At 29.9% G+C, this 27,848-nt stretch overlaps 1 protein-coding gene across 2 annotated transcripts in view; it reads left to right on the forward strand.

Annotated features, from left to right (window-relative positions):
* LOC129964814 (unconventional myosin-Ie-like) overlaps positions 1 to 27,848 on the forward strand; it is a 93,865-nt gene that overhangs the window by 47,152 nt on the left and 18,865 nt on the right. For both annotated transcript variants that reach the window (XM_056079134.1, XM_056079133.1), the window contains exons 2-11: positions 19,174 to 19,299; positions 20,887 to 20,976; positions 21,067 to 21,161; positions 22,999 to 23,086; positions 23,308 to 23,397; positions 24,617 to 24,694; positions 25,557 to 25,641; positions 25,917 to 26,020; positions 27,087 to 27,219; positions 27,420 to 27,616. In XM_056079134.1, coding sequence (XP_055935109.1) covers positions 19,174 to 19,299; positions 20,887 to 20,976; positions 21,067 to 21,161; positions 22,999 to 23,086; positions 23,308 to 23,397; positions 24,617 to 24,694; positions 25,557 to 25,641; positions 25,917 to 26,020; positions 27,087 to 27,219; positions 27,420 to 27,616 — 1,086 coding nt within the window. The remainder of the gene's footprint in view (positions 1 to 19,173; positions 19,300 to 20,886; positions 20,977 to 21,066; positions 21,162 to 22,998; positions 23,087 to 23,307; positions 23,398 to 24,616; positions 24,695 to 25,556; positions 25,642 to 25,916; positions 26,021 to 27,086; positions 27,220 to 27,419; positions 27,617 to 27,848) is intronic.

Consider the following 27,848-nt stretch of genomic DNA (forward strand, 5'->3'; position numbering starts at 1 on the left):
AAACTTTTATGAGCATGCGTATCTTGAAACCTCTGTCTCGATGCCTTTTTCCCCTTTGATTTTACATACAGATACATACTCACCCCCCCCCCAAAAAAAATTATTATTTGTTTTGGGTCCTTTTTTCTAAATTCTTCATTAATTTAATTTCATCTATTAATTTTTTATTTTGCTAACATCTTTATAGATAATTATATTTCTTGAATCTTCTTTTTAGTTGAATTAAATTTCTTTGTTAGTTGAAAAATCTCACTTTACGGTTATTAAATTCTTTGCTGTTATTTTTTTCTTAATCAAATACAATTTTGAGATTAATTCCAATGTAATTATAATGCGAAGTTGGTATAAGTTCTTAGAATCAAGAAAAACACGTGACTGCTATTCTGTTGTTCTTTGCCAAACGAGTTTCGTTGTACATCTGCTTCTAGCTGATATTATCACATTTCTTTTTTCAAATCACCATCATGAATATTTAAATTCAATACGTGAAGTTAATAGCGCACGTTCATAATTACTTTTATATTACCTTTCTCAATTATTTAAAAGCTAAAAATTCTATAAAAAATATATTATATAATTAAAAAACAATTTCCTGTATTTAATGATAAGGTTAGTTGGCGAAATTGGTTGGTTAACTCATGAGTCAAATTACCCTTGAAGATTTCCGGGATTCATTTACATCCATTGATTCTCCTACCTTTTTATTCTGCCTCTTCCGTTCAACAAAACCGCAGCTAAACTAACAAGACAACAAACACCTCGAGATCATTCTTTCAGTAGCCGAGTCTCGGATAAGAAAAAAAAAAAAAAAAAAAGAGGAAAAAGCCGAGGTTTGTCGTTTATATGGTCATGAAAGCAAAACTGGCATGACACAAAGATTTCCGTCCCTGAGTCACAGTTTCGTCAAGGTCGTACACACACACGGGCATGGAGCTAGCTCACTGTTTCCAAAGAAAAGCGGGTCATGTTCAGTTTCCGGATTGACTAAGACCGAAATTAGCAGCGTGTTTTACGTCAGATGAAAGGGTATTGTGTTCGCCCCGCGGTGGTACTCACAGCTTTTATCCCCCTTTTTCGAACCCTATTCCTGTAACAAAGTCACGTATTATGTAAATGAGCTTAATCCGATGAAGACGAAACTTAAGATGCAGCACTAATGTCCCGAGATGACGTGAAAACGGGTCACTAGCAAAAAAGCTGGCGTGTGTCGGGATTCATAATATGTTTACCAGTCTGCGCTGTTTGTAATTCATTTATCTAGGTTTACCTAAGTTGAAGGATAAAAATTATTTATAAAGCATGGATATATGGTCAAGGTTTATTTTTTATAAAACTTAACGTGACTTTTAAGGCTTGGTTTAGTCTTAAATGCCAGAAACTACTTTTAGAAAAAGCGCCAGTTTAATTTCTAAATTAGTCAAGAAGAAAATGATATGAATGGTACAGCATGTGTAGTTACGTTGCAAAATGACTGTGACGTCATTTCATTGACTCCATTCCTTTGTAATAACAGCAAAGTGAATGAAAATAATTTAACTGAAATGATCATGTTTTTTACCTATCAACATGCACAGTGTCTTTTTGACCCCACGCTTTTCTTTTTTTTTAGAAATTTTTGGATTTTATAAAATTTTATGTCTGTTATTTCATATACCTTCATGGAAAAGCTAGAAGAAGATCAGAACATGAGAAATCAATAAAACAATGTATATCTTTTTTTGACAGGATAGTTGGGGTCAAAATGCCCCCTACGTGCACTGACGTTTCAAATTCTTTTAATGCTATATGAGTGAGCAGAGTATATTCAGAGATATTCTCTGAAGTCTTTCTACTTATAGACAAAATGATGGCAGCTCAAGTTTGTCTATATTCATGAAATTTTGGAAAGTGATCATCATACAGAATCAGAACGAATCTCAGTTTCTGAATACTCTGCATAATCTCATCGAGTCCTTTCCTCCTCGTAAAAAAAGTCGCAAATCCTTATATAAAGGGCATTTTTTTATAATATGAATAAATTGTCTTGAAATTTATGATAACAATTCATTTTATTCTGAATGATTCATGATAAAACTATTTTTTGAATATGTATATAAAAAGGAAAGACAAAGTTATGAATTTTTAAAATTGTACGTTTAAGCTCCTTTCTCCAAAAAATTTCAAACGCAAACTCTATTTAAAATATAGATTTTCTTATTCTTCCAATATTTTTATACAGGAAAAATTACTTATATTAAAAATAAGGTTTTATATGTATGGAATGGGTGGGGGGGGATGAATACAGAAAATATGTGGAAAATAAAGGGCTAAATTCACTTTTGGGTTGTTGTTTTTTTAGTCGTATTTATATTTTAAATAGGAATATATTTACATATAAATATATATATGACCATATTTTATTTTTATACAAATAGCCAATAACATAAGGGATAAGTGTCTGATAATATTGGGTCAAAATAATCTGCTGATGTTCAAAAAAAGGATGCTTGTGCTGAAGAGTTAAACACCACACACTCCGCCTTTCTTGTATATTTACACAGTATGACACGTTTATGTTTAGAATCGAGAATGCGTTTCAGATTTCTTGTCACCGGTCGAGTGGTCTAAAATTTGGTTCATCATCTGTCTTGGCACAGCATTTCGTTTCTGAGTTGTCTTGTTCGCAATATAGCTGAAGAATATGATATAATAGTCATCATTTATATAGCGAATATACTATTTTCTCTCTGTATGCTATTCATACTCAATTATATTATTCTTTGATATTTTACACTAATGTATAATATATGTGCACTACTGGGGTCCATCGGTGGATTGCGCCGAACATGGAGAGAAATCTACGGTTTTACTTTAAAGAAGCCATATCAAATTACCTTTGTCTTTCGCTTTTCGTTTTTGAATTAACATAATCATCGACAGAACGTATATTTCGAAAAATGTGTTTTTCGATCTTGGGAAGTCCAACACTTGCAAATGCGTCAAAAGCACGAGGTCAAGCTTTTTGACAATTACGATAATATTTTCTTTTTGCGAGGGAGAAAAAAGTGGAGGAGATGAAGAAAGCATGAAAAACAATACCGACATCTTCTGTTTAAAGTTCTTTTAAATAGTTTCATGTAATATTTTTCCATTAATTATTATTCATAAAATTTCACCTCAGTTCTTGAATCGATCCAAAATTAAAATGTTCTCAAAACCATTGTCTGTTGTATCTCGAACCGGGTGAATCCGCATGGATTTGCTATATTATGATGGAAACTAGATGTTTTGGCCAGTGAAAATATTTCACTATTTTTAAATTCTTAATACAAAAACTATAGAAAACTAGATTCTTGAATACTGATTTGTAAAAGACAGGCTATATAGCTGTCTGTACACAAAATTATAAAATCACACCCACATACTGAACCCATCCATTAACTACTATTCTAACAATACCTGACTCAACATATTTTCGTTTTAATATGCTTGTTCATTTGTTAAATATGATAACGATTTTTCAGTCACCTACATTTATTTTTTAAAAGATTGAAATATTTGAAAATGAAATTGAATGGAATACATAAATCATATGATGTAAAATTTCAATTGCAAAGAAGGCTTTCTATATTAACTCGCTGAAAACTGGCTGAATTTAAAATTTTGTTTACAAGTATAAGCGTGTTTCATTTTTGTTATATTGTTTAAATGTTTTCTTTTCCGATTTGCGAATAGTCTTTGGTTTGAAGTATCGTAAACTGCCGTGCCATTTCGGCATAAGATTTTAATAGTAATGAAAATAAATTATAAATTTAACTGAACAATAAAAATAATTTTCTATTTCCCGAATGTCATCAGAATTTTTCCGATATTATCTGTATCTTCATTTAAAACAGTGATTTTCATCTTTTCAGTCGCAAAAGAATGCATTTTTTTTTTTTTTTTTTTTTTTGTTGTTGTTGTTTAAAATGTTACAGTTGAAATACTATTTTACTAAATGATTGAATGACTATGATTGAAATGACAGGAAAACTGTATCAAAAGTTATATTTCTTAACTTTAATATATATATATATATATATATCTAATATATAAAATTCTCGTGTCACAGTTTTCGTTGCCATACTCCTCCGAAACGGCTTGACCGATTTTGATGAAATTTTTTGTGCTTATCCGGTATCTATGAGAATCGGCCAACATCTATTTTTCATCCCCCTAAATGTTAGGGGTAGTCAATTATTAATTAAAAACTAACTTTCCCGCCAAAAAAATCTTCCATTTTCCCACCGCCAACTTTTCCGCCAAAAAAATCTTCAATTTTCCCCAACGCCAAATGATTTAGGCTTTAGTTCTTTTTTTCTCCCAACAGTAATGAGGCTAGGGTTAAGATTTTTCGGCGGATTATTTCAAACGATTCTGTTTATTTTCTTAATGTTTTATGCATTTAAAATTAAACATTGTTAATTAATCCATGTTTCAGATTCATTCTGAAGTACTTTTGAATTAAAATAGCACAGAATAAAGGAAATTAAAAATGTCTAATCTTCATAGCGTTACCCCAACTGGCGTAGAAAAATTCACGCATTTGCGTTACGTAAAAGGCGAAGAAAATTCACGCATGCGCACTGTGTTCTGATCGTTGGCATGGCAACCATTATCAACGGACGATTTAAATTACTTTTAGGTTAGTTGTATGCTTTTGTAAGTAAATTGTATTTATGTTATATATTTTTTGTATATGCTTATAGTTTTAAGTACATCGTTTTTTAAGTAGTTTTTTTTAACCTGTTTACAATGATTTAAATTATTTTTAGGTTAGTTGCATGCTTTTGTAATTAAATTGTATTTATGTTAGTTATATATATATTTTTTATATATGCTTATAGTTTTAAGTACGTCGTTTTTTAAGTAGTTTTTTTTAACCTGTTTTCAATGATTTAAATTATTTTTAGGTTAGTTGCATGCTTTTGTAATTAAATTGTATTTATGTTAGTTATATATATATTTTTATATATGCTTATAGTTTTAAGTACATCGTTTTTTAAGTAGTTTTTTTAAACCTGTTTTCGACAGATTATTTTAAACGATTCATTTTATTTTCTGAGTGTTTGATGCATTTAAAATGAAACATTGTTAATGAATCGATCCATTCATGATGAATCTGAGAAAATTTTGTTGACAAATGCTTGAGATATTACATAAATTAAGAAAGATATTCTTTAGTGCCCATAAAGTTTAAACGCTCAGTGACTCTATTATCAGTAATCATATTATTAAAAAAATGCTTTGTTTCAGTAAAAAATATTGTTATATTAATTGCAGATTAATCCTTTACACTTTAATTTAAAGCATAAATTCTACGAGGGGTAACAGAAAATTAGAGAGATACATATCACGTTATGACTGAAGGCCTTTATAATATTATGAGTGAATTATATGACTATCAAAATTTGAAGTTTTAAAATATTTTGCTGAAGAAGTTGGAATTGCATAAAATATTTAATTATTAAAATTTTAACGAACACTAAGATTGGCGAACCGGCTGGTCGCCAAAGGCGGCTAGTATATATATATATATATATATATATATATATATATATATATATATATATATATATATATATATATATATATATATATATATATATATATATATATATATACAGGGTGTTTATAAAGTCCCGGACCCATTTTGATGTTTAATAACTCATAAAATAATAAAGATATAAACACACTTATGGCATTTATTGATGGAATAACTCATATATTTTCCTTTTCAGGTTTGAATATTTTTACTTTTGTAAATATCGTCTGCGCGTGTGGTTAATTTCATATAATTTCATTTTCCAGTCTAAATATCTGTACTTTTCTAAATATTGTCTGCTTATTAATTGCATTTTTCTCTCTTTTGTTTCTGGCAACTATTTCAATGTTATGTTTACTTTTGATGTGTTTGTTCTATGTAGTACTTTTGTATGTGATGTTTTATTCGAGCGGATATTAAGGAGAATGCATACACCACAAGAGAAAGCACAGATTTTATGGGGGTTCATAGAAATGAAATCGATAGTGCAAGCACAGAGAAATTTCAGAAGAATTTACCAAAAAGATCCTCCAGCCAAAAACAGCTTCTTGCGGTGGAAAAAGAATTTTCTAGAAATTGGAAGTATCGCAGATAAGAAACGTTCCAGACGTCCTTGCACAAGTGATTTTGATGTTGAGCGTGTCAGAGAGACATTTTTACACAATCCTAGAATATCTGTGAGATCAGCGGCAACAGAATTGGATATGCCAATTTCGACGGTGTACAAGGTTCTTAAGAAAAAATTAAGACTGCATGCATACAAAGTTCAAATTGTTCAAGTTTTGGAACCGAACGATAGGCCTAGGAGGATGGCCTTTGCAACAGATATGCTAAGGAGGATAGAAGATGCTGCTGATTTTCTGAAGAGCATAATGTTCTCCGATGATGATCCTTTCATGTTTCTGGCATTGTTAATCGCCATAATGTGCGGAAATGGCTCTGTGGATGCCGACATGCTTGCCGCTACCTGGCGTGAAATTGACTATCGACTTGCTATTCTCCGTGCGACGAAGGGGGCACACGTGGAAGTTCATTGACAAGGGTCATGAAACTTTTTGAGTCTATTTAACCATTTATGTTATTAATTTAAATCTATCTTTACTATTTTATGAGTTATTAAACATCAAAATGGGTCCGGGACTTTATAAACACCCTGTATATATATATATATATATATATATATATATATATATATATATATATATATATATATATATATATATATATATGTTTATTGACTTATTTAAAGCATTTTTCCAGTTACAACTATATATCTATCTCCAACACTTTGAAAAAAATAGTTATTGGACCATAATAAAAGTGAGAACGCTAGGTATGTTTCTCAATGGAACAGGTACCTCTATTTACGTTTCTGCAATTTAGAGGAAATTACATGTGTATATTATCTTGTTAAGCATTATTCTCATTTGAACATTTTATTTCCTTCTGCATTCGCTTTTCTTTGTTCTAAAGTATATAAATGGCTTATTATTCTTTAAACGACCATCTTCGGTTTCATACATTATTTAAGTAATAATTGGCTTATTTGTCAATTAATTATATTGCTTAGTAATAATTAATTTATTACGGTTAAATTGGTTCAAAACATTTTTTAAAATTTCAGAATATGTCATTTTGAACGGTTTGTTAAGATTTTTCGGTATTTTGCCGTCTTCTTAAAAGTGCTAATTAACAAACAAAAAAAATTAAGTATGCAATTAAACCAGTTGGAAAAGGTATAAATAAATAAGCACACTTTTAATGCATTTTCTGTCAAGATTCAAATAATCTCGTAAGATATTTTAAAGCATTAAAATAGAATTAAAATTATAATTGCAAAACATATACAGTACACTCCCGATTATCCGCGGAATTGGGTGGCGCGGCCGCCGCGGATAACCAAAATCGCGGATAATCCGAAAAAAGCTAAAAACGGGTATAGCAAAAAAGAATCCAACTTTGAAAAATCGTTTTATGTACAATAAAACGTAAAATAAACAGCAGGAAATGTTTAACTAACGCTTAATATTTTAGTATATCACTCAAAACTGACCTAAAATGCATTTTGTCAATGAAAACAGAAAAGTGCTTTGTATTTATGAGAGGCGTCAAGGATACACAGAAAAATTAATACATATGTACTGTTTTAATACTGTAATGTATAATGTAATTACAAAAGCATAACTGTAAAACTGCACCTTTTTGAAAAAAGTAAAAAAAAAAAACTTTGTTCGGCCGGCGCAGATAACCCGCTCGCGGATAATCGGGAGTCTACTGTACTTAAAACTTACATGGATTCAAAGCGGAAACGTCATAGCTAATCTAAACAAAGAATACAATAAAATGCCTTAATGGAAATATTGCAAAAGTTGTCAAATTTAAAAGTGTTTATGTGTTGAATCACAAAAAAAGAAAAGTTCGACATGTATGTTCCTCTTTGAGAAATCACAAAATCTCCCCTGGGCATTTTAAAGATACACAAATGAAAAATAAAAGTGCGCAACCTATTTCATATCATAGACGTCACTTTGTTAAGTAAGATGGGTCTTTTGCTGCGGGGCGCTTACGTCATATCTTTCTAACAAGATGATCGCTGTCTCTCCAGATTCGGATGATCACCGCCCCCAAGGCTATTTTCATTTTAAGGGGATTTTATAAATGTAGGTTGCGTTAAAAAGGACGATTCATTTAAAGCCGCTTTGTTCGAATGACGGTTTGTTCCCTCTTTTTCCCTGTCTCTGTATTCTGTACCTTGAACACAAAAGCTTCATATTCGTCACATTATTAAGATTTTCTTGTGATATAGTTTTTCTTGAAAACTCTCTTTTATATTTTTTTGGCTTTGTTAACATTATTCAACCAAATCAAATCCTAAGAATATCATTTTCCTACTGGATTAAATTGAAATTGATGAGTAGAATTTTTTTTTTTTGTTATAATTCTGTCTGTATTGAAATTATTTTCTAAATAAATACAGGTATGAATTACCAGTTTTTTAAAACGCGTTGAATATCAAATCTTTTTTAAGCCGATGTATTTTAACGCTATATATAAAAATGGCCCTCCTCCCTTTAGTATTATTTATTCAATAATATATGCTTCAATAACCTATTGTGACCTTGACAAATCTGTTATTGAAGCGCATTTAAAGGAATTTGTTTATTATTATTATTGTTGTTGTAATTCCGTTATTTGATGGGAAATACAAAATTTCGTTCCCTTCATATATTATTTTATCGAACATTTAAGATCGGTAGATTTATGCATGAAAAAAATAATAAATTTTGTATTCTACCCTCTCTTTTTCTTTGATGTACGAAAGATTATAATTTTATAAGGAAAATTTATTATATTTTACGAAGCCAAATATTTAAAAAAGGAAATAAAAAAGATGCAATTTCTAAATTTTGATGAACTTCTACATTTTACATTTTTTTGTGTCCAAAAAGAAATTCTTGATACGTATGTAAAAACCATAATTAAAATTCGATTCAAGTTCGAAAAATAAAATTCACAATATTTGTGTAGTCTGCATTCTGAAATTCTAGATCTGTATTAAATTTTTGGTACAATCCGTCCATGGAAAGACTGTCTGTGCACTCATATTTATATGTAATGGTATTTTAAACTCTTAATTTCAATTTAATTAATTTCCAAGGTTTTATCTTAATTTAGCCCATAGTAACTTTATTCTAAAATATTCTCTTGGTCCAATTCCACTGTCTTTACTTAATTAATTCAAGAGTAGCTATTTAAAATTGCTGAATCGGCTAAAAGCCTAACTTGCCCACACTCCGCGTGAAGAGACAAAATACTGTTGATGAGACAAATTCTTTTTTAAAATCTCCCTGTGTTTCCCCTACCTCGCCGACGCATGTAACGAAAATCCCTATCGAAATCTCATTATATATTAGCACTATGAAGAAATATTTTCCCTATCAATTTCTCTGGTTATATAAGACCAGGGATAAAATGTCTAAGAGCTTTTTCCTCATATTCCTTTCTGTGTCGTTCTGTGTGCTCATCGCTTGTACATATGCCTGCTTCTTCAAAATGAAATAAAACGATGTCATGAAATCAAAAGTATCTTCACTGTCTTCAAACTGTATTCTGCTTCACAACAAATAATGTTACATATATATATATATATATATATATATATATATATATATATATATATATATATATATATATATATATATATATATATATATATATATATATATATATATATATATATTAAAGTTATGGATCTATATAAAACTTATTAACTAAATCGATGTTGGAGAAGAAGAATTGTTCCTCTTCCATCCTTGTGCGGCGATACTAATCTTAAAACGCGTCACACATTGTAAGTATAAGAAAAAAGCTGAGCAGAAAACACTTCTTCTGGTTTTTAATATAATACGCAAATAGAAAACGCCACCAAATCTACATATTCTGCAGCAGTTCATGTGGCTTACTTTTCATAAAACCAAGGACAGGGATAATAAGAGAACTGGAAGTTGCCGCATAAAGTTATGTAAACATATTTTCAGCTCCCTTGGTGACTTAATATCGATATTGTGGTTGGTTAACGGACCCATCACCAATAATGGGATATACCTCCCTTGGAGCTCTCCATAATGAAGTTTATTTTGCATGAAGCTGAGATCCCATGTGGTTTTGCTATGAAAACGATCCTGACATTCAATTTCTCCTACATCTTCAAATAGGATGGCGTTTTTATTTATGACTAGCCGCCTTTGGCGACCAGCCGGTTCACCAATCTTAATGTTCATTAAAATTTTAATAATTAAATATTTTATGCAATTCCAACTGTAATAGATTCTTCAGCAAAATATTTTAAAACTTCAAATTTTGATAGTCATATAATTCACTCATAATATTATAAAGGCCTTCAGTCATAACGTGATATGTATCTCTCTAATTTTCTGTTACCCCTCGTAGAATTTATGCTTTAAATTAAAGTGTAAAGGATTAATCTGCAATTACTATAATAATATTTTTTACTGAAACAAAGCATTTTTTTTAATAATATGATTACTGATAATAGAGTTACTGAGCGTTTAAACTTTATGGGCACACAAGAATATTTTTCTTAATTTATATAATATCTCAAGAATTTGTCAACAACATTTTCTCAGATTCATCATGAACAGATCGATTAATGAACAATGTTTCATTTTAAATGCATTAAACACTAAGAAAATAAAATGAATCGTTTAAAATAATCGGTATAAAACAGGTTTAAAAAACTACTTAAAAAACGATGTACTTAAAACTATAAGCATATACAAAAAAATATATAACTAACATAAATACAATTTAATTACAAAAGCATGCAACTAACCTAAAAATAATTTAAATCATTGAAAACGGGTTAAAAAAAAACTACTTAAAAAACGATGTACTTAAAACTATAAGCATATACAAAAAATATATAACTAACATAAATACAATTTACTTACAAAAGCATGCAACTAACCTAAAAATAATTTAAATCATCCGTTGAAAGTGGTTGTCATGACAACAATCAGAACAATGCGCATGCGTGAATTTTCTTCGCCAGTTAGTTAACGCAAATGCGTGAATTTTTCTACGCCAGTTGGGGTAACGCTATGCAGATTATACATTTTTAATTTCCTTTATTCTGTGTTATTTTAATTCAAAAGTACTTCAGAATGAATCTGAAACATGGATTAATTAACAATGTTTAATTTTAAATGCATAAAACATTAAGAAAATAAACAGAATTGTTTAAAATAATCCGCCGAAAAATATTAACCCTAGCCTCATTACTGTTGGGAGAAAAAAAAAACTTGAAGCCTTACTCATTTGGCGGTGGGGAAAATGGAAGATTTTTTTGGCGGGAAAGTTAGTTTTTAATTAATAATTAAAATTCTAATTAAAATTTCAGAAAAAGGGACCCCAGGTGCACATTCCCGACCTCTAAGGTATACATGTACCAAATTTGATAGCTGTATGTCAAATGACCTGGCCTGTAGAGCGCCAACACACACACACACACACACACACATTGAGCTTTATTATAAGTATATAGATTATTCAACGAAAAAAATTTATATGGAAATAGGAAAAATTCAAACACTTTTTGTTTTAATATATGTAACTATTTTGAGATTGTACGTATACTACAAATTTGGAGGGGCAGGGGAGGGCATTCAATCTAAATTTTTCCTTCCACGTTATTTTTTTTAATATTTTAAATTTATTTTAATTTAATGCCATGTATTTGCATTTTGTCCTTGGCTCCTTTACTTGAAATTGACTTTCAATTATTTTAAAGCTGATTACCTACGATGTCGATTACTTTATAGCTTAAAATTATTTGAATAATTTCCATTGTCTTAACAGTTGATTGTAAGCATACCTTAAAAAAAATGAACAACAAATTTATTTTGAACAGATATTTCCTAATAAAAAGAAAGTTTTCTAAGTATGCGACCGTTATCAACTGCTGAAGAATTATATAGATATATTAAGAAGTTTACCAGTTTTCAAATATCCGTCCACGACCCGTACATTGAATCGTAGCAAATCTATAAATTGTTTCTAAAACTATTGATGCTGAATGTTATCAGATTAGCATAGCTTGAACATTTTGTTGTCGAGGATTGTGTAAACGGAAATGGATACTGAAATCAAAAAACGATCTACTCAGTCATTTCTGCGTTCTTTAAATGCCGCACGCTGATCGTCTTCGGAGCTCAGATGGATGGCGATAAAATCTTGAATAAATCTGATGAATAAATATTATAGAATTAACAAAAGAAGTATTTCATGAAAATAAATAACTTATTGCAACAAAATCCCTCGTCACGCTGTACATTTACATATCAACAATGCCCATCAATTGCTATGTCGACATTGAGAACTGTGTTTGATTTCCATAAACTAATACTGCAATGATTCTTTTTTTTATTATTGTTTTCTCGGATACGAAATGCAAATTCACTTGTGTAGTTTTCTCTCTTAAATTGGTTATCTCTCATCATGAGTTTCGCCAGCCCTTTAAAAATACTGAAGTAGTGTTTTTGTTGTTGTTTTTCAAATTAAGAATATTTTCCCGTTTCGAAATATAAAAATTCTCACAATTTATTTTATTCTCGCTTTCTACATTTTGATGCTCACTAGTGGGATGCATAAATTTGAGCTTAAATTTTCAATATGATCATGGACTAATATCACCTAAAAGTTCTTCTAAAAATGATAATTTGATCGTTAAAAAAGAATACAAGGGGTAAAAAAGTTTGAATGACCGCTGTTTCTCAAACGAAAATGGCAAGACATATAGCATTTCAAATCGTCTATCATTACGGAAATATGTTAATCCTTTGGAAAGCTTAATATTACGCATATTATGTGAGCAAAGAATCTTATTTTCTTGCTCGGTATGCCACTTCTTCTCTATCTTAAAAGTCAATTTCTCAAATTTGTCAATGTTTCTTCTGATTACTAGATTATAATTACCACTTTAAATATTTTTCTTTTACAATAGTGTTTTAATACATTATCTACAACGTCACAGAAGCCATTATTCATTATAATATTCTGTAGCATCATCTAGTCGCAACGGAAGTAAATGGGACGTTGGCTTCTTTTATTTACCTTGATTTTTTTTCACTATCATTGTTTTTAATTGGAAATTATTTGCGTGTGATGACTATTTGTTGATGAAACACAGAATGGTCATGCTCCATTTCTTCCTTTCGTACAAAAGCATAATAATATCTTGAATAGTAGCATAGCTTAACTGAAGTTTGAAGCTATTCGATTAATCTACTTATTCGTATTTTCGAGTGCGCTAATTCTTAATGTTTGAAAATTTTTAAAATCACTACTTATATATAAATATTTTATTTACCATTTCAAAATGGCTGTTCTTAAACGTTGTGAATACCGAACATTTTTGGAAATATGATACATTAATGAAACTTGTCTATTTTAGGCTGTCATTTACTTGTCGCTGTTCGAAATGATTAATTTATCAGTGTTTGATTAATTATCTTGTGGTTTCTGTGTTAAAACGTTTTAGTTTGTGATTACTTACTTCTAGGTACCCAGAAAACGGATAGTTAAAGGGGACCTCCAGCCTGGTGAATGAGACTTCGGTCTCCCCCCCCCCCCTTTCCCCGCCGGGCCAATATTTAATCGCGTCTCGTCTATGAATTCAAATTTCTCTTCAAAACAAGTTAAACACCTTCAGTCTGGTTTTTCCCACCATTAAGTGAAAATTATTTTAGCGTCTGAAACCGCCGGTACCATCATTATAGGGTTAGAGCTCAAAAATGTGGTAAATTATTTTTTCAAAAACAAATTCTAAAAATAGTCTTTACAAGATAGTTTTTTCTAGTAATTTGATGTAAATAAAAATTATAGTGTCGGGTATAAAATTTCGCTCGCTATATTCGATTTTTTTTTTTATTGCAGTATTTTGTGCACTGTATTTTCTTTGTCTTTTTAATTTTTTAACTTTTTTCGAATAAAATTGCTAAAACTGTATAGTTCTGGATTGAACCAGACGATCCTAACAAGGCAAACATTAGTGTCTTTAGGAAATTAAAATTCAGTGAATAATGTCATTCATGGAAATTTCGATGAAAATCTTGCATATAGTGTTTTTTTCAAGTACTTTAAAAATGTTTGTGCCCAAACTCTTATAAGAAGAAAAAGAGAAAGTAGATTTAAGTACTCTCATGTAACAAAACATATTTATGCACTCATATACTATTTTATTATTCAAGGGTTCATATCTGATGGTTGTGCAGTCACTAAATTTTAATCTGTAAATATATTGCTGAAAAAATTATGATTATATTATTATTACACTGACATTTTAAATGTAAAAGTGGCACACTGTTCTTACCAAAAGTGACCGATTAGGAAACATTGAAATGCGTTATGTGAGGCATGTCAGCAGTTATTTCTTGGAATTGTTTTTGCGTTGATTGGCTGATCTTTGTCGAGACAGCTATTGAAATAGACCGAAATCGTCTAAAATAATGATATTAGATGATCATATCTAGGTCAATTTTAATTGAAGAATTTTTTTTATTTATTTATTTGCTAAAAATATATTTATATTTCTAAGAGTGCTTAGGGACCCGTATAAAAATTACGATGATATTTTTTCATCAAAATATTTCTGGACTCAAGGAGCATAAAATATAGTTCTTAGCTTCATTTAGAATCGATTTCCAACTGGAAGTGCAAGACTCTTCAAATTAAGTTTCACCAGTTCAAAGGACTGTGGAGGTTGTCCTATTAATCCAAATGATATGAAAATCAAACAACAAATATTTCAAATGATGCGCTTGATAATAATTAAATAAAAAAATTCTAAATTAAAAAAAATTCTTAAAATTATATATATACGGATTTTTACGATAAACCTGGTCATATAGCCACTAGCCATAAATCACATGGATTAAGATCAGGTTTGCTAGAAGACCAAACTGTTTTCGCAGCAAGTATCAACATCATTTCTTAAGAGGGAAGGTAAACACTTTTGCTTGAAAATTGAGTTTTATATGCCATTGATGTAGTTGAAGTTCTGGGATTGCAAAACTTGTGAATAAGTCATGATAGGTTTGCCCAGTAACTAAATATATTTGAATCACTGTAGAAGTGACCTCTGTAAATAATAAGAAAAAGGCCTTATGATTTTTGTTGCTTTTTCAGATCTTCTCAATCTTTCTTTTTAATTTTCCGAATAATTTGAATTTTTTATGCATAAACTTGCATTAGCGGAGGTGGAGGGGGGGGGGGTCTCGTATACGTATTATAGTGAAACTATTGCAATTGTCAAAAAATTCGAACTCGAGGTTTTGACGAATTTCCACGTTTTAGACTTTCCTGAGTTCGAAAAACGCATTTTCGGAAAATGTCCATCTGTCTGTCTGTTTGTTTGTGACAAAAAATAATCCAAAAACGTTTTGATGTAGACTGATGAAATTTGGTATACGGTCTTTATACCAATTTGTTTATTTCTATCAAATTTTAAGCAAAATCTGTTCAGAGGAAGTCTTGCCTGTCCTGTTGTTTCAATATAAGTTAACACGATAGTTACAAAACAAAGAGAATCAGATGAATAAAATTCGGTACACTTATTTAATATCTATAGTGTTGACACCTGTCAAGTTTTGCCCCAAATCCAATGAGGTCTATTGGTCTGTACTTTCAGAAGCACGTATACACGATAATTCAAAAACACAGTGATTTACATAAATGGAATTTCTGATTATTGAAAAACTACATTTGTGACCACAATTGTAGTTCTGTGCCAAATTTTTATTTCATTCGGTTCGGTTTCTAAAAATTCGATTTACAGATTCGGTTTACAGAAATTCGATTTTCGAATACTATAAACTGCATGACAGGGATTAATCGCCAAAGATGACACGATATATCCTGTAAAAATGCTAAATCCACGCCAAAAGTTAATATTTTGTAACTATTGTACGCCAATTCATACTAGGCGTTCTCTGGTATAATACTTGTATTATACAATATGCGAAAAAAATTTGCAGAGACCACTCCTAATTTTTTTGTTTGTTTGTCCTCCCCCTTCAATTTAATAAATGATGAGGGCATCATCTGAAATATATGTTCAAATTTCGAATCTTTTCGACTAAATGAAGTCGAAAGAAGAGAATCTCCACAACCTTCTGAATTAGCAACAATTAATTTGAACAACCCTATAACGCTTTAAAAAGTATATGTTTTATGGCTACAATTACATTGGATATCTTGTATCATTATGCCTGTGAAAAATTGTTGTTTGTTTTCTATTAATTTGAAATTTAAAATTCGAAATGGTGATTTAAAATTATGTGAATACTAATTTGTATCGTAAGTTATTGTTTACTTGAGAATATATAATATTTTACGCGCCTTAGGATCAATCGAATCATTGTTAAAAAATTACCTTCTATATATTCTAGTATTTATTGTATCGTATAAAATATTTATTTTTGCCAAAGATTGTATCGGGTTTGTTGATATGATGAAGATTCCATTCTGGCTGGAAATGACAGATGTTACCTCAGTTCAACTGATCATCTTTTAGATCCTTTAGAATACATTCAGTTTCGCTTCCGTAGAGTGAATACGAACGCCACCGCTTAATCTTCCTCAACTGCTATCATTTTTTTCAATACCTCTTTTATGTGAAGTGAGATAGCGTCCGATTTTCACTTTTGGATTGCGATAACATCTGTTTTACGAACGAGCGCACGCGGCAAGCGCTTCGCAAGACTGCAGTCGTACCTAGTGAACCGTTATTGAAAAATTGTAGCCACCTCGCAATGCTCGATTTCAGTGTTACATCTGGGCGACCTCTTTGAACGTCGACTTCCTTCCTCTGAATAATAATACAATCATTCCATTTATTGGCTTTTGCGAAAGCGGTCGTGATCTTTGGCGCAGGCGTGGTCAGATCATTGTTACAGGCCACCGTCTGTGTGCGTCTGTCATTACGTCAGACCCGGTTGCGAAGTCTGTTGTTATTTGCTGTGCACTCGCGTCACAGGGTCGTTCATGATTCAATTGTTGTAACCCTTTTTTTTTTTTTTTTTAATCCTATTTCACTCACACGTGTTTTTATTCTTTAAAGTTACTGGTCCTACGAAGAATCGTTCGAAAGATAGAGAACGATTATGGGAACATGAAATCGTTCTATAAATATTTTTAGGTTTATATCCGGCAGTAATATTTCTGATTTTTTTAAAAAAAATAAAAGTATTATTTATGTGCGAAAGTAATCTAATGTCACATACACTCGAAGATAATCTTGCCTAGATGGGCTGCTATCATGTTATTAATATCTCAGTTTAACAGGCGAAAAATAATGATAGAACATCCTATGCAAGTTGGCAGAGGGGTTAAGGATTTTTTTTAAATTATAATTTGTAACACACTTCAGATGTAAATATATAGTAATATTAAAAGTAAACAATAAAAATATGGAGTTCTATATACTAAAAACACTTCAAGAACATTGAAAATGAATATAATGAATCAGCATTAATTATATAAGGTAATAATTTAAAACGCATCGAAATAAATAGTGATCCTTTAATAGAAAAAATGCGAAACCAAATACAAAATTTTAAAAAATGCTAAAAGAAAGTATTAAAATTTTTCCAAATCGTCAGTGAATGAAGAATATAATGAATCAGCATAAATATAAAATAATAAAAATGCTGACATCAGCATATTATCTTTATTATTTTATTTACATCATCTAGCATAAAATGATGTAAATAAAACTCCAAGTTTACAATCCCGTTACTAATTTTTATTCATAACTTTATTTACATACCGATAAATCAGTCACTTTAAACATATAAAACATTCTTCTTTAAGTTGCTTGACACCAAACGGAAATTGAAATTTGCACATTCTATAATGTCCTAAATAAAATGGGCGGTGATATTTTTAAACTCCACCCAGCTATACAGATGGTGGGGGCTTATTCTATTATCGATTACGGCTGTGAATTCCTTTCAATTGATTATTTTAATTGTATTAACGTTCCGTTGTGAAGTTACACGAGGGCTACTTTGGAATGGACATCATAATTTAGAACAGTGGTCAGAATGGCGTGAGCAACATACCTTCCATTCACCCCTAGCCATTGGTATTGTGTGGAAGTTTCTAGGGAAGGGGTGAGAAAATGATCGCTAAAGTATTGTTCTCGTCATCCGCCCAGCATTCAAAATGATGAGAATTGTACCAAAATACTCTTTATGTAATATCAGAATGACATGGTAACTAAACTTAACTAATACGTATTTGTGTTTTATGTCAAATGCGCTTGCTCAATAAGAACAATACCACCGCTAATTGTCGTAAGTTAATTGGAACTGTGTCAGAGAGTGAACTTATATCTAGGCCTCTTCTAACCCAAAAAAGAAAGGGGGAAAAAAGGGAAATTTATCAACTATTAGAAATTGACGTAAATGTAGATCTTTGGTGTGTTTACAATTTGGAAATGTAATAAATTGAAATGATTTTTTAAAAGTTAATTCATGTCATAATCTTACTTTTTAAGATTTGTTAAGTTCAATGTTGCTAATTATTGCTGCCTAACTTATGGAATAAATTACTATATACCCATAACTCCTATAATATCTGTCTAATAAACTTTTTATTAATGCTTTTATCAGTAGTACTGTATTTATTTTACCCACACTACATAATGTGGCTGTTAGATGGAAGTTGTAACATAAAAGTAAATAATAAAAGCTTCATAAAAAAATGGGGTAAAAAAACGAGAACCATTTCAAAATAAAAGTGATTCCACAGGGAATCCATTATGAAGTGCCACGTGTCCCAGAAAAAATCCAATATTGTAGAGAAAACTCCGCATCTTCTCAATAACATCAAAATGAAAATATGCTGTGGAATACTTTAAATTCGTCACTGATAGAAGAGAGAAAATATGAATTTTATCTTAAGAATCGTTTTAACATTTTTTATCATTATTCTTAATGTTCTTGTCCATGTTTGTACTGTACATTATAGTAGAATTATTTCCCCTAATAATTCATGTAATAATTTTTAATCTTTCTTGTTTTTTTCAGGTGTACCACTGGCAAAGCCACCATATCAAACACAGCGGTGTGGATGATATGGTGCTGCTCACCAAAATTACAGAACCAGCAATTGTGGAGAACTTGCGAAAGCGGTATCTTGATGACCAAATATTTGTATCCTTTTCGCATTTTATGTAGTTATTGGGGTTTTTATAGAAATTAGCAACTTATATATTCATACTTCTCTTCAATATGCAAATAAAATGCTTTTAGTACTATAATTTAATTATTTATTAATTTCAATTAAATGAAATGTGCGAAAAGTGTGCACGGTTTTAGAGATGAAGATTTTTAAGCACTGCTATTAGGAATGGAATGAGTAGTTGGGAGTATTATTTATGCCATAAAATAAAACGATTAACAGAAAAAAAAATTACTTTATGAGAGTCTTTACTAAATAGCTGAATATATTTTAAAATGCCTTATATGTAATTATTATAGTATAAATAGTTATAAACCAATTATTTTTCATAAATTACAAAAATTTATAAATTATTAAAATTATCCATTTTTTTCAAATAAATTCTTAAAATTAAGTTATTATATTACTTAAATCGCTTATCATCTGAAAGATAATAACCAGTAAACTTTCAAATTGCCAAAAAAATTCTTTTTGTTAATAATCTATAATTTGGCTCATTGAAATTTTTTTTCTATCTACTACTAATCTAGCACTATAAATTCGTAATGGGACCAAATCCTCCGATTACAAACGTTGTTTTGCAAATGAATTATAACTATCATTTTCGCTTTAGAATATTCAGCTAATTTTGTCTTCAGTGAAATATTTCTGCATTGGTATGATGTAGAAGTTTGGAGAATGAAGAGCCTACTCATTTATGAATCTTCATGTTCTAACGAGGGCCGCGGTGGCCTGGTGGTGAGGTCTCGGCCCGTGAGCTGTAGGGTTTCAGGTTCGAGACTTGATTCCATCGAAGAACCGTCGTGTAAGGGGGCCTGTTGCGTGTTAGGGCCAAACGTTCTCCCGCTGGTGTGGTGTGGTAAGGGGGTGCCAGCTCAGGTGTCGTCCTCGTTGTCTGACCGCGGTTCAAAATTACGAGGTCTGTCCCAAAATAGCCCTAGTGTTGCTTTAGAACGGGGCGTCAATATAACTAATCTAAACTGATGTTCTAACCTGATGATTTCACACCAACTTGATGGCGTGATGTTTAAGTTTCGATATTCGGAGTTGAAAATCTCCGGGTTTGATTTTATTTGATTTTACCAAAAATCCACCATGTATATGAGCCTGGTTGACGTATATCGATTATCAGATATCTTCTCGATGGTATGGTGTTGAGGTTTTAAGGAGTGTCAGTTTAGGTATTGTCATCTGTCCATGTTTCGAAATGCCAAGATAATCCCAAGTACCTAAATTATCTTCTCATTACTTCAAAGTGGGATATGAATATAACTGAATTAAATTAGTTATCCCATCATCGTTGAAAATCATAAGATCCATTGGCAATATCAAAATATTAATTGAAGTGTTTTCATCTAAAAATGACTTTCTAAGAATTACGTTCGTAAATCTCTGAATTGAAAATTTTCAAATGAATCGAACTACAGAGCTATTGATAACGAAAATACGTTAAACATATCAGTCACATTTTTGCGTGTCTTAAAACTGCACATATGTATTTTACACAGAAAAAAAAAAAAAAAGAAAGAAAGCATTAGATTGCCCTTAATTATTTTAAGACATACATCGGTCCGGTGCTCATATCAGTCAATCCTTTCAAACAGATGCCATATTTTACAGAAAGGGAGATCGAGCAATACCAGGGTGCAGTAAGTTAAATTAATTTTACCATTACTTTCATTATTAAATTGTTTTAATCAAACCGAACTTTATGTATTAATATTATTTTATTTTTACAGGCATCCTATGAAAATCCACCTCACATTTATGCCTTATCTGATAATATGTATCGTAATATGCTGATAGACAACGAGAGCCAGTGTGTTATCATCAGGTAAAACTTTTATCTGTTATCAAAATATCTTTAATTAATTATAGAAGAAGCATTATTAAATCGGAGTGATGGTGTTAAAACAACAATAACAATTAAAGTATAAATTGGTTTGAAATTTAGATGCATTATAATTAAGTTTTAATTGTGATTAATCTGTCCGTGATAAAGACAATTCACAAACGATCTGAGCTAGACGACTGGAATTTGGTATTCGGTCTTTACAGACAAATTTGCAGATTTCTATTAAATTTTGAGCAAACTCTGTCCGGCTGTTCGAATATAAGTTAACACGATAATTAAAAAACGAAGAGAGCTTGGTGGATAAAATTCGGTGCACATATTTAAACATCTATATTGTAAGCATCTATCAAATGATGAGTCAAACCAACTACAGGTTGACTGTCTGTAGGTCTGTGCTTTCACAAACATGTAAAAAAACGCAGTAACTTTAGTATATCAAATTTGATATGGGATTTTGTGACTACAAGTAGAGTTTGTGTCAAAATAGTGTTTCAATCGGTTGGGAGAAACGTGTCTAAAACACAAATTCGATTTTTGGATACTATGAATGCATCCTAGGGATTTATCGTCAAGGATGACACGACAGATTCAATAAAAATGCTAAATTCATGCCAATAGTCAATATTTCGTAACTATTGTTCGCCATTGCCATGTAAAGCGCTCTCTGACGTGACAAGTTTACTTGAGAGTATACGAGAAAGTTGTGGAGAGACCACTCTCGCTGATTATGTTTTTGTGTTCAAATCAGTGCACATTTAAGATATTTTACGTTTTTTATAATTATTTTAACTTGTCTTTCTTAGTTTTTGACCATTTGATAAATTTACTAATGATTGGAAAAATTTATTGTTCTGAGCTATTTCACTGATACCCCCATCTAACAATCATAGAAATTTGAATTTGTTAACATCTGCATAATTTACATTTTCACACTCATATTTTCACAACAACAAAATATGAGAATAATTTTCCTTTTTTTTTTTTTTTTTTTTTTTTTAATGTTTTATGATAGAGTTGCCCTCTCCCGCGTCATTAAATATAGACAAAAACATGAACGTCACGAGTCCCCAGAATTTTATTTTCGCTGTCTTTCACATGTGCGTTTTGTGCTTCGAAGTGTAGTGAAAAAGATCGAATATGCGTTTTAGATATATCTTTACCGAGCGATTAAACCAAAATTTAATGCAGAACTACAATTTTTGCAGCAAAATTGCATACCAAATTTCATTCACCTAAATCATTGCTCTCTTATGTTATTGCGTTTATATTCATACGAATGTGGAGACCTCTAGGCGGTAAAGCCATCGACGGATTTGGTTAACAATTTTATAGGGATCTACACTTTAGATGCTGAAACTGTGTATAAACTAGCGGTATCATCCATCTAGCTCATTATACTTTGTAGCTATCATGTTCACTTGTTCTTGGACTGACAGTTATGATTTTGTGTAAATAGATTCGGTTCAAAATTTGATATACATGTGCATATTTGTTGTAAAAAACATGTATCAAATTTCATCCGTTTAGTTCAAATCTTTTCGGGATTATTGTGTTCAGAGACTGGCATAATTCCAGAAATGCATTTTTGGCCTTATAGAGATCTGAAATGTGGAAATTCGTCGAAAACTCTAGTTCGTGTATTTTAATCTTATCTGCAATCTTATGCTTTGTGCCGAGTCCGAACCAGGGTGAATTTTCATTACAAATGGGTCTTATTTTATAAATTAAATCGCTGGAAAGCTCAGTTTTAATAATTTATTGTTATAAGTTTATCATTTTACTAAAACTTATTCTGTTTTAATTCTGTCCATTTTAGTGGTGAAAGTGGGGCTGGTAAAACAGTCGCTGCAAAATATATTATGTCGTACGTATCACAAGTATCCGGTGGAGGATCTCGAGTCCAGGTTTGTAAACAAATTTTATGTGAAGCAATTTATTTTTTTTTGTTGTTGTTGTAAAATTATATTTTAGGCATTTATTTCTTATCTTCGATTGAAATTTTTAAAAGAGCATAAAAAATGATTCAAGAATATTTCTATACAGCCGTTAGTTATACTTAATCACATTAAAATGTCTTAGTTATTATCAAATTCATACTTAAATGGAAAAACGAATTTTCTTTCAGAATATTAAAGAAATTATTTTAGAATCAAATCCTTTATTGGAAGCTTTTGGAAATGCTAAAACAGTGCGCAACAACAATTCATCTCGGTTTGTAAGTATTTTTTATATTATTTTAGTCATAATAGTTTTTATATTATTTTTATCAGTGGCAGTTCAAATTAGCAATTCATAGAAATCTGAGGGTTCACTAGTGAAAGTGCAAGACTTGTTTCTTAACTTTTTACGCCGGGAATACCTTTTGTATTTACTTTCAGTTAAAATCTCTTATGAGTAGCTTGATGTTAAAGATTTCCTTTCCCCCTTTAAAAAAAGTCTAAGGATTAAATTGTGGCAAACTAAAGGTTATTTTAACAGCCTTACACGTGTTCTATTTATTATGTATATGAACAATCCTAATTTATTCATTCTGTTAATAATGTAATTGCCCAGTTAATATATCTTCGAATTTCCGTGATCCTATAATTTCACTCGACTCGTATTCACGGCGTTCTAATTCCTCATGTAAACTGCACTGGAATCTTTCTTCCATAGCTTTCAACAGTGGAAGAAAACCGCGCTTTTAAATATTCGACGGAATAATAAAAGCGGTTTGAATTTCGCTTCAATAATGAAATTTATTTTTGAAAAATATACAAAAAATGTTATTAAATTACCGGAATGCTGAAAATTTTTTCGCGATAATTAAATAGACATTATTAAACTGACGATCACAAACATGGTGTAAAAATTTGTGTTGTGCAATGCTATTTTCGGTAGTTATTGCCGAAAAGTGCCAAAATGTCGCTTACTTTTTTCATTAATTAAATGTGGAGTTAAAAGTTTTGAAAAATCGCTCAGATGTCACATTTTCATCCTCCAAAGTATATCTGTATCACATTTAGTAGCTCAGAAAAATAATCTCGGTTCTTCGCATTACCGTTTTGTTATGATTAACTATAAAATTAATTTACCCATCTTTTTGATGAATATCCATAGAGACGAATATGCATCATACAAAATTCTGAAATTACAGATTGAGGGAGAAATATATTCATCTAATTACGGCAGTGATAAAAAGTATAGTAATGATTTTTATAATTTTAATCTTAAAATCCAAAATTCATCAAAATCATGAGTCGAATAAACCTAATATTAAATCTGGTACAACCATTTTTTATGATGTATTGACATTGTTTGAGGGATTAGTCGTTGTGGTACACATTACAGATTTCTTTGTTCTGTTAATGTTGTAAATTGTCACTCATCATACTTCACTGTATTTTCTTCATTTAAAAATTGTAATATTATTGATTCAAATTTATACTTAACAGGGTAAATATATAGAAATACAGTTCAGCAAAGGTGGTGAACCAGAAGGTGGAAAAGTCTCAAATTTTCTGCTGGAGAAGGTAATTACAAATTTTCTTGAATTTTATCAAAGAAAAATCGAGTCAGTTTACTTATAATGGAATTTTTGATAATATGATTTTTATACTGGTTATCTTCAGCAATTACCATCTTCACTCATATTATTATTTATGACATTTCAGTTATATCAACAAAATTTAAATTGTAGAAATCACTGGAAAACAGTTGTTATTGTTGTATTATGTTGTAATAATTTGAAATTAAAACTTTTAAAAGAAGTAAACTCTTATTAAAATTTCTGATCAATTGATATTTTGTGGAAAAAATTTAGTTCATTTTTTAGATGTAATAATTCTAAAATCAGAAATGAAATGTAGGTACATCCAAAATTAAATAGATCGTCACATTTCAAACTTTGTGAGTTTGTAAATCAAATCTAAAGTTGACAAAATAGCAAATGTATTTTTTATTTCATTTGCAATATTCTAAGAAAATTCTAAATTATTAGCTACTGTTTATCAAATATTGATTTCATTGTCTTGTGTCATCACTCTCCTTTTATAAATGTTTTCAGTTGGGAATAAATTTGAGTTTCCTGTTTTTCAGTTTTCAATTTCCTGTTATTTTTCAGTTAATGTTGTTGTTGATTTGTACTTTGGAGTTATTTATGTTTAATGACTCCTGCTCTGATAAAAAAAACACATATAATAAATTTATGCTCAGTATAGGTTACTGTAATTCATTACAATTTATATATAATTTGTGTAGTTTCTTATGAAATGCAGCTTAGAGTTTTTTTGTTTTTTTTAAATCTCCTTGTTGAAATTTATTTTTATAGAAATGATTATTGATTAAATTTATTATTTGTTTAAATCCGTTTATAATGAAACGATTTTTTTTCAGTCTCGTGTGGTGAATCAAAATGTAAATGAGAGGAATTTCCATATATTCTACCAACTGTGTTCAGGGGTTACACAAGACATGCAGCGTAAGTGTTTTTTTCTGATTGCAACAATTTTACAATTTGATGTGCTACCTTAATATCTGAATTTTATATTATTTTAATAATTCTTTGTTTGTTGTATTTGGAAATTTAATTGTTTAACAATATTGTAAATGAATTTTTAGAAATAATAACATATTAATCTTTTATTGTAGCATTTCTAAGCAGGCTGTTTTTCCTTTAAATTCTATTTTTTAAATTACAGTTCTGTCCTTTTATATATTTTTAAATATTCAATTTAATCATGATAATTTTTACAGAAAATTTGGGTATAATGAATCCTGACTATTATTGGTACTTAAATCAGAGTGGTACGTTTAAAGTGGATGGTACAAATGATGCCCATGACTTTCAAGAAACTTTGGTAAGTGTGATTTTGGGGGGGGAGAGGGGGATATTTTTATTTAAATATTTACTTAAGAAATTTCTTAATATTATTTTGTATTTTCATAAATTGCTTTATTTTTAAATTTATTAAAACTTAAAAAAATATTTTTAAGAAACCACTTTGAACTACATTATCTGAAATTGTTTAGCACCTTTATAAAGAGAGATATTTGATTTTTAAAAAACATTTTAATACCACTTAAATTGGATTTTTTTTAAAGCTAAACTGTAATATATAGTTATAACATGATTTATCCTGAATTATTTGTACCAAATTGTTTTTAATAATTTATCTGTAATAATGTTAACATTTTAAATTAATAATTATTATGTTATATTTCTATGAATTTTTCAGAGTAATTGTAATGTGGCTTTCCAAAAAGGAATCATGTTTTATTGAGATTTACTCAATAAAATATATTAATATTTTGCTTCAACTTTTGTGTGCTAATTAATAAGCAGAATATCATATTATGCAGAATTGCATATTAAGAAATATAACGTGAAAATACAAGAAATGAATATCTCTCTGATTGTTATAAATTTATTTTCTTTATTTGTTTTTCATATACAAACACATTGTATTTTTCGTTATATTAAATATTACTGCAGCCAATATTTCTAACATTTGGTTTTTAATTTATTAGTGTATCAAACATATAAATCACAGGTTTTTACTCTCATCTTCTGAGATTTTTGTTTATTAATAAAGAGTATTTTATATAGAACTTGGAAGTCATGTTTGCCTTCCCCCTCTCCATAAATGAATTGCCATTTTTAAAAGAAAACAATAGCATGTTTCAAAATTAATCTTTATTTATACTAAAGGCTGGAATTTTTTTTTTTAATTTTTATATGGTTCATCGTTTTTAAAATGTGAAAATGTTTTATTTTATAAACATAAAATAACAATGTAGAAGTAATATGTTTTTTTTTAAATTTAAATTAAATAATTAAGCTGTAATTTTTAAAAATTTTATTGTTCTTAGTTACATCCATTCAAGTTTTTTAATGAATTATATTAAATATCCTCTTCAATATAGAAAGCAATGACAATCATGGGCATGTCAGAAGAAGAGCAAATGAACGTTCTACAAGTAGTAGCTGGTATACTACATTTAGGAAACGTTACATTTGTCGAAAGTGGAAACTATGCTGTTGTTGAAGATGAGCAGTGTGAGTTCTTGAATTTTTTTAGGTCTCTATTCATCTTTTATTCTATTGTAAATGCAAAATGCATCATTATTCTAATTCAGAGTAATTTTTGAATAATGTTAATTTAGAAATGTCAAATTTATATTTCTCAGTTTCAAGTATAATATCAGATATGATTATAATTTCATTCCAGTTATAATTATGTCTCAATCTTGATTCAGTTTTAGCTTTTCCTGCCTATTTATTTGGTGTTGATGCCGAACTGGTTAAATCCAAACTGACCAGTCGTGTCATGGACAGCAAATGGGGTGGACAGTCAGAGACCATCCATATGCAGTTAAACTTGGAACAAGCAAGTTATACCAGGGATGCTTGGGCCAAGGGTCTCTATGCTCGCCTCTTTGATTATCTAGTCAGCGTATGTAGTGAATTTATTTTATAAATTTATTTTCTTTCTTTAAAGGCAATGTAATAGAAATAAAATTAGTTTTACAAAATTTCTATCTTGCTAATGTAATTTTGAGAAGTAATTAGAATAAAAATACATCTTTAATTTAAAACATTTTAGAAGTTTTTTTTTTTTTTTAATTACTTACTTACTTACTATATTACTTAGTTTACTATATTTTTCTACTTTTTAAAAATGATTA

The sequence above is a fragment of the Argiope bruennichi genome, chromosome 1 (genome assembly GCF_947563725.1).
Source record: "Argiope bruennichi chromosome 1, qqArgBrue1.1, whole genome shotgun sequence".
Classification (NCBI taxonomy): domain Eukaryota; kingdom Metazoa; phylum Arthropoda; class Arachnida; order Araneae; family Araneidae; genus Argiope; species Argiope bruennichi.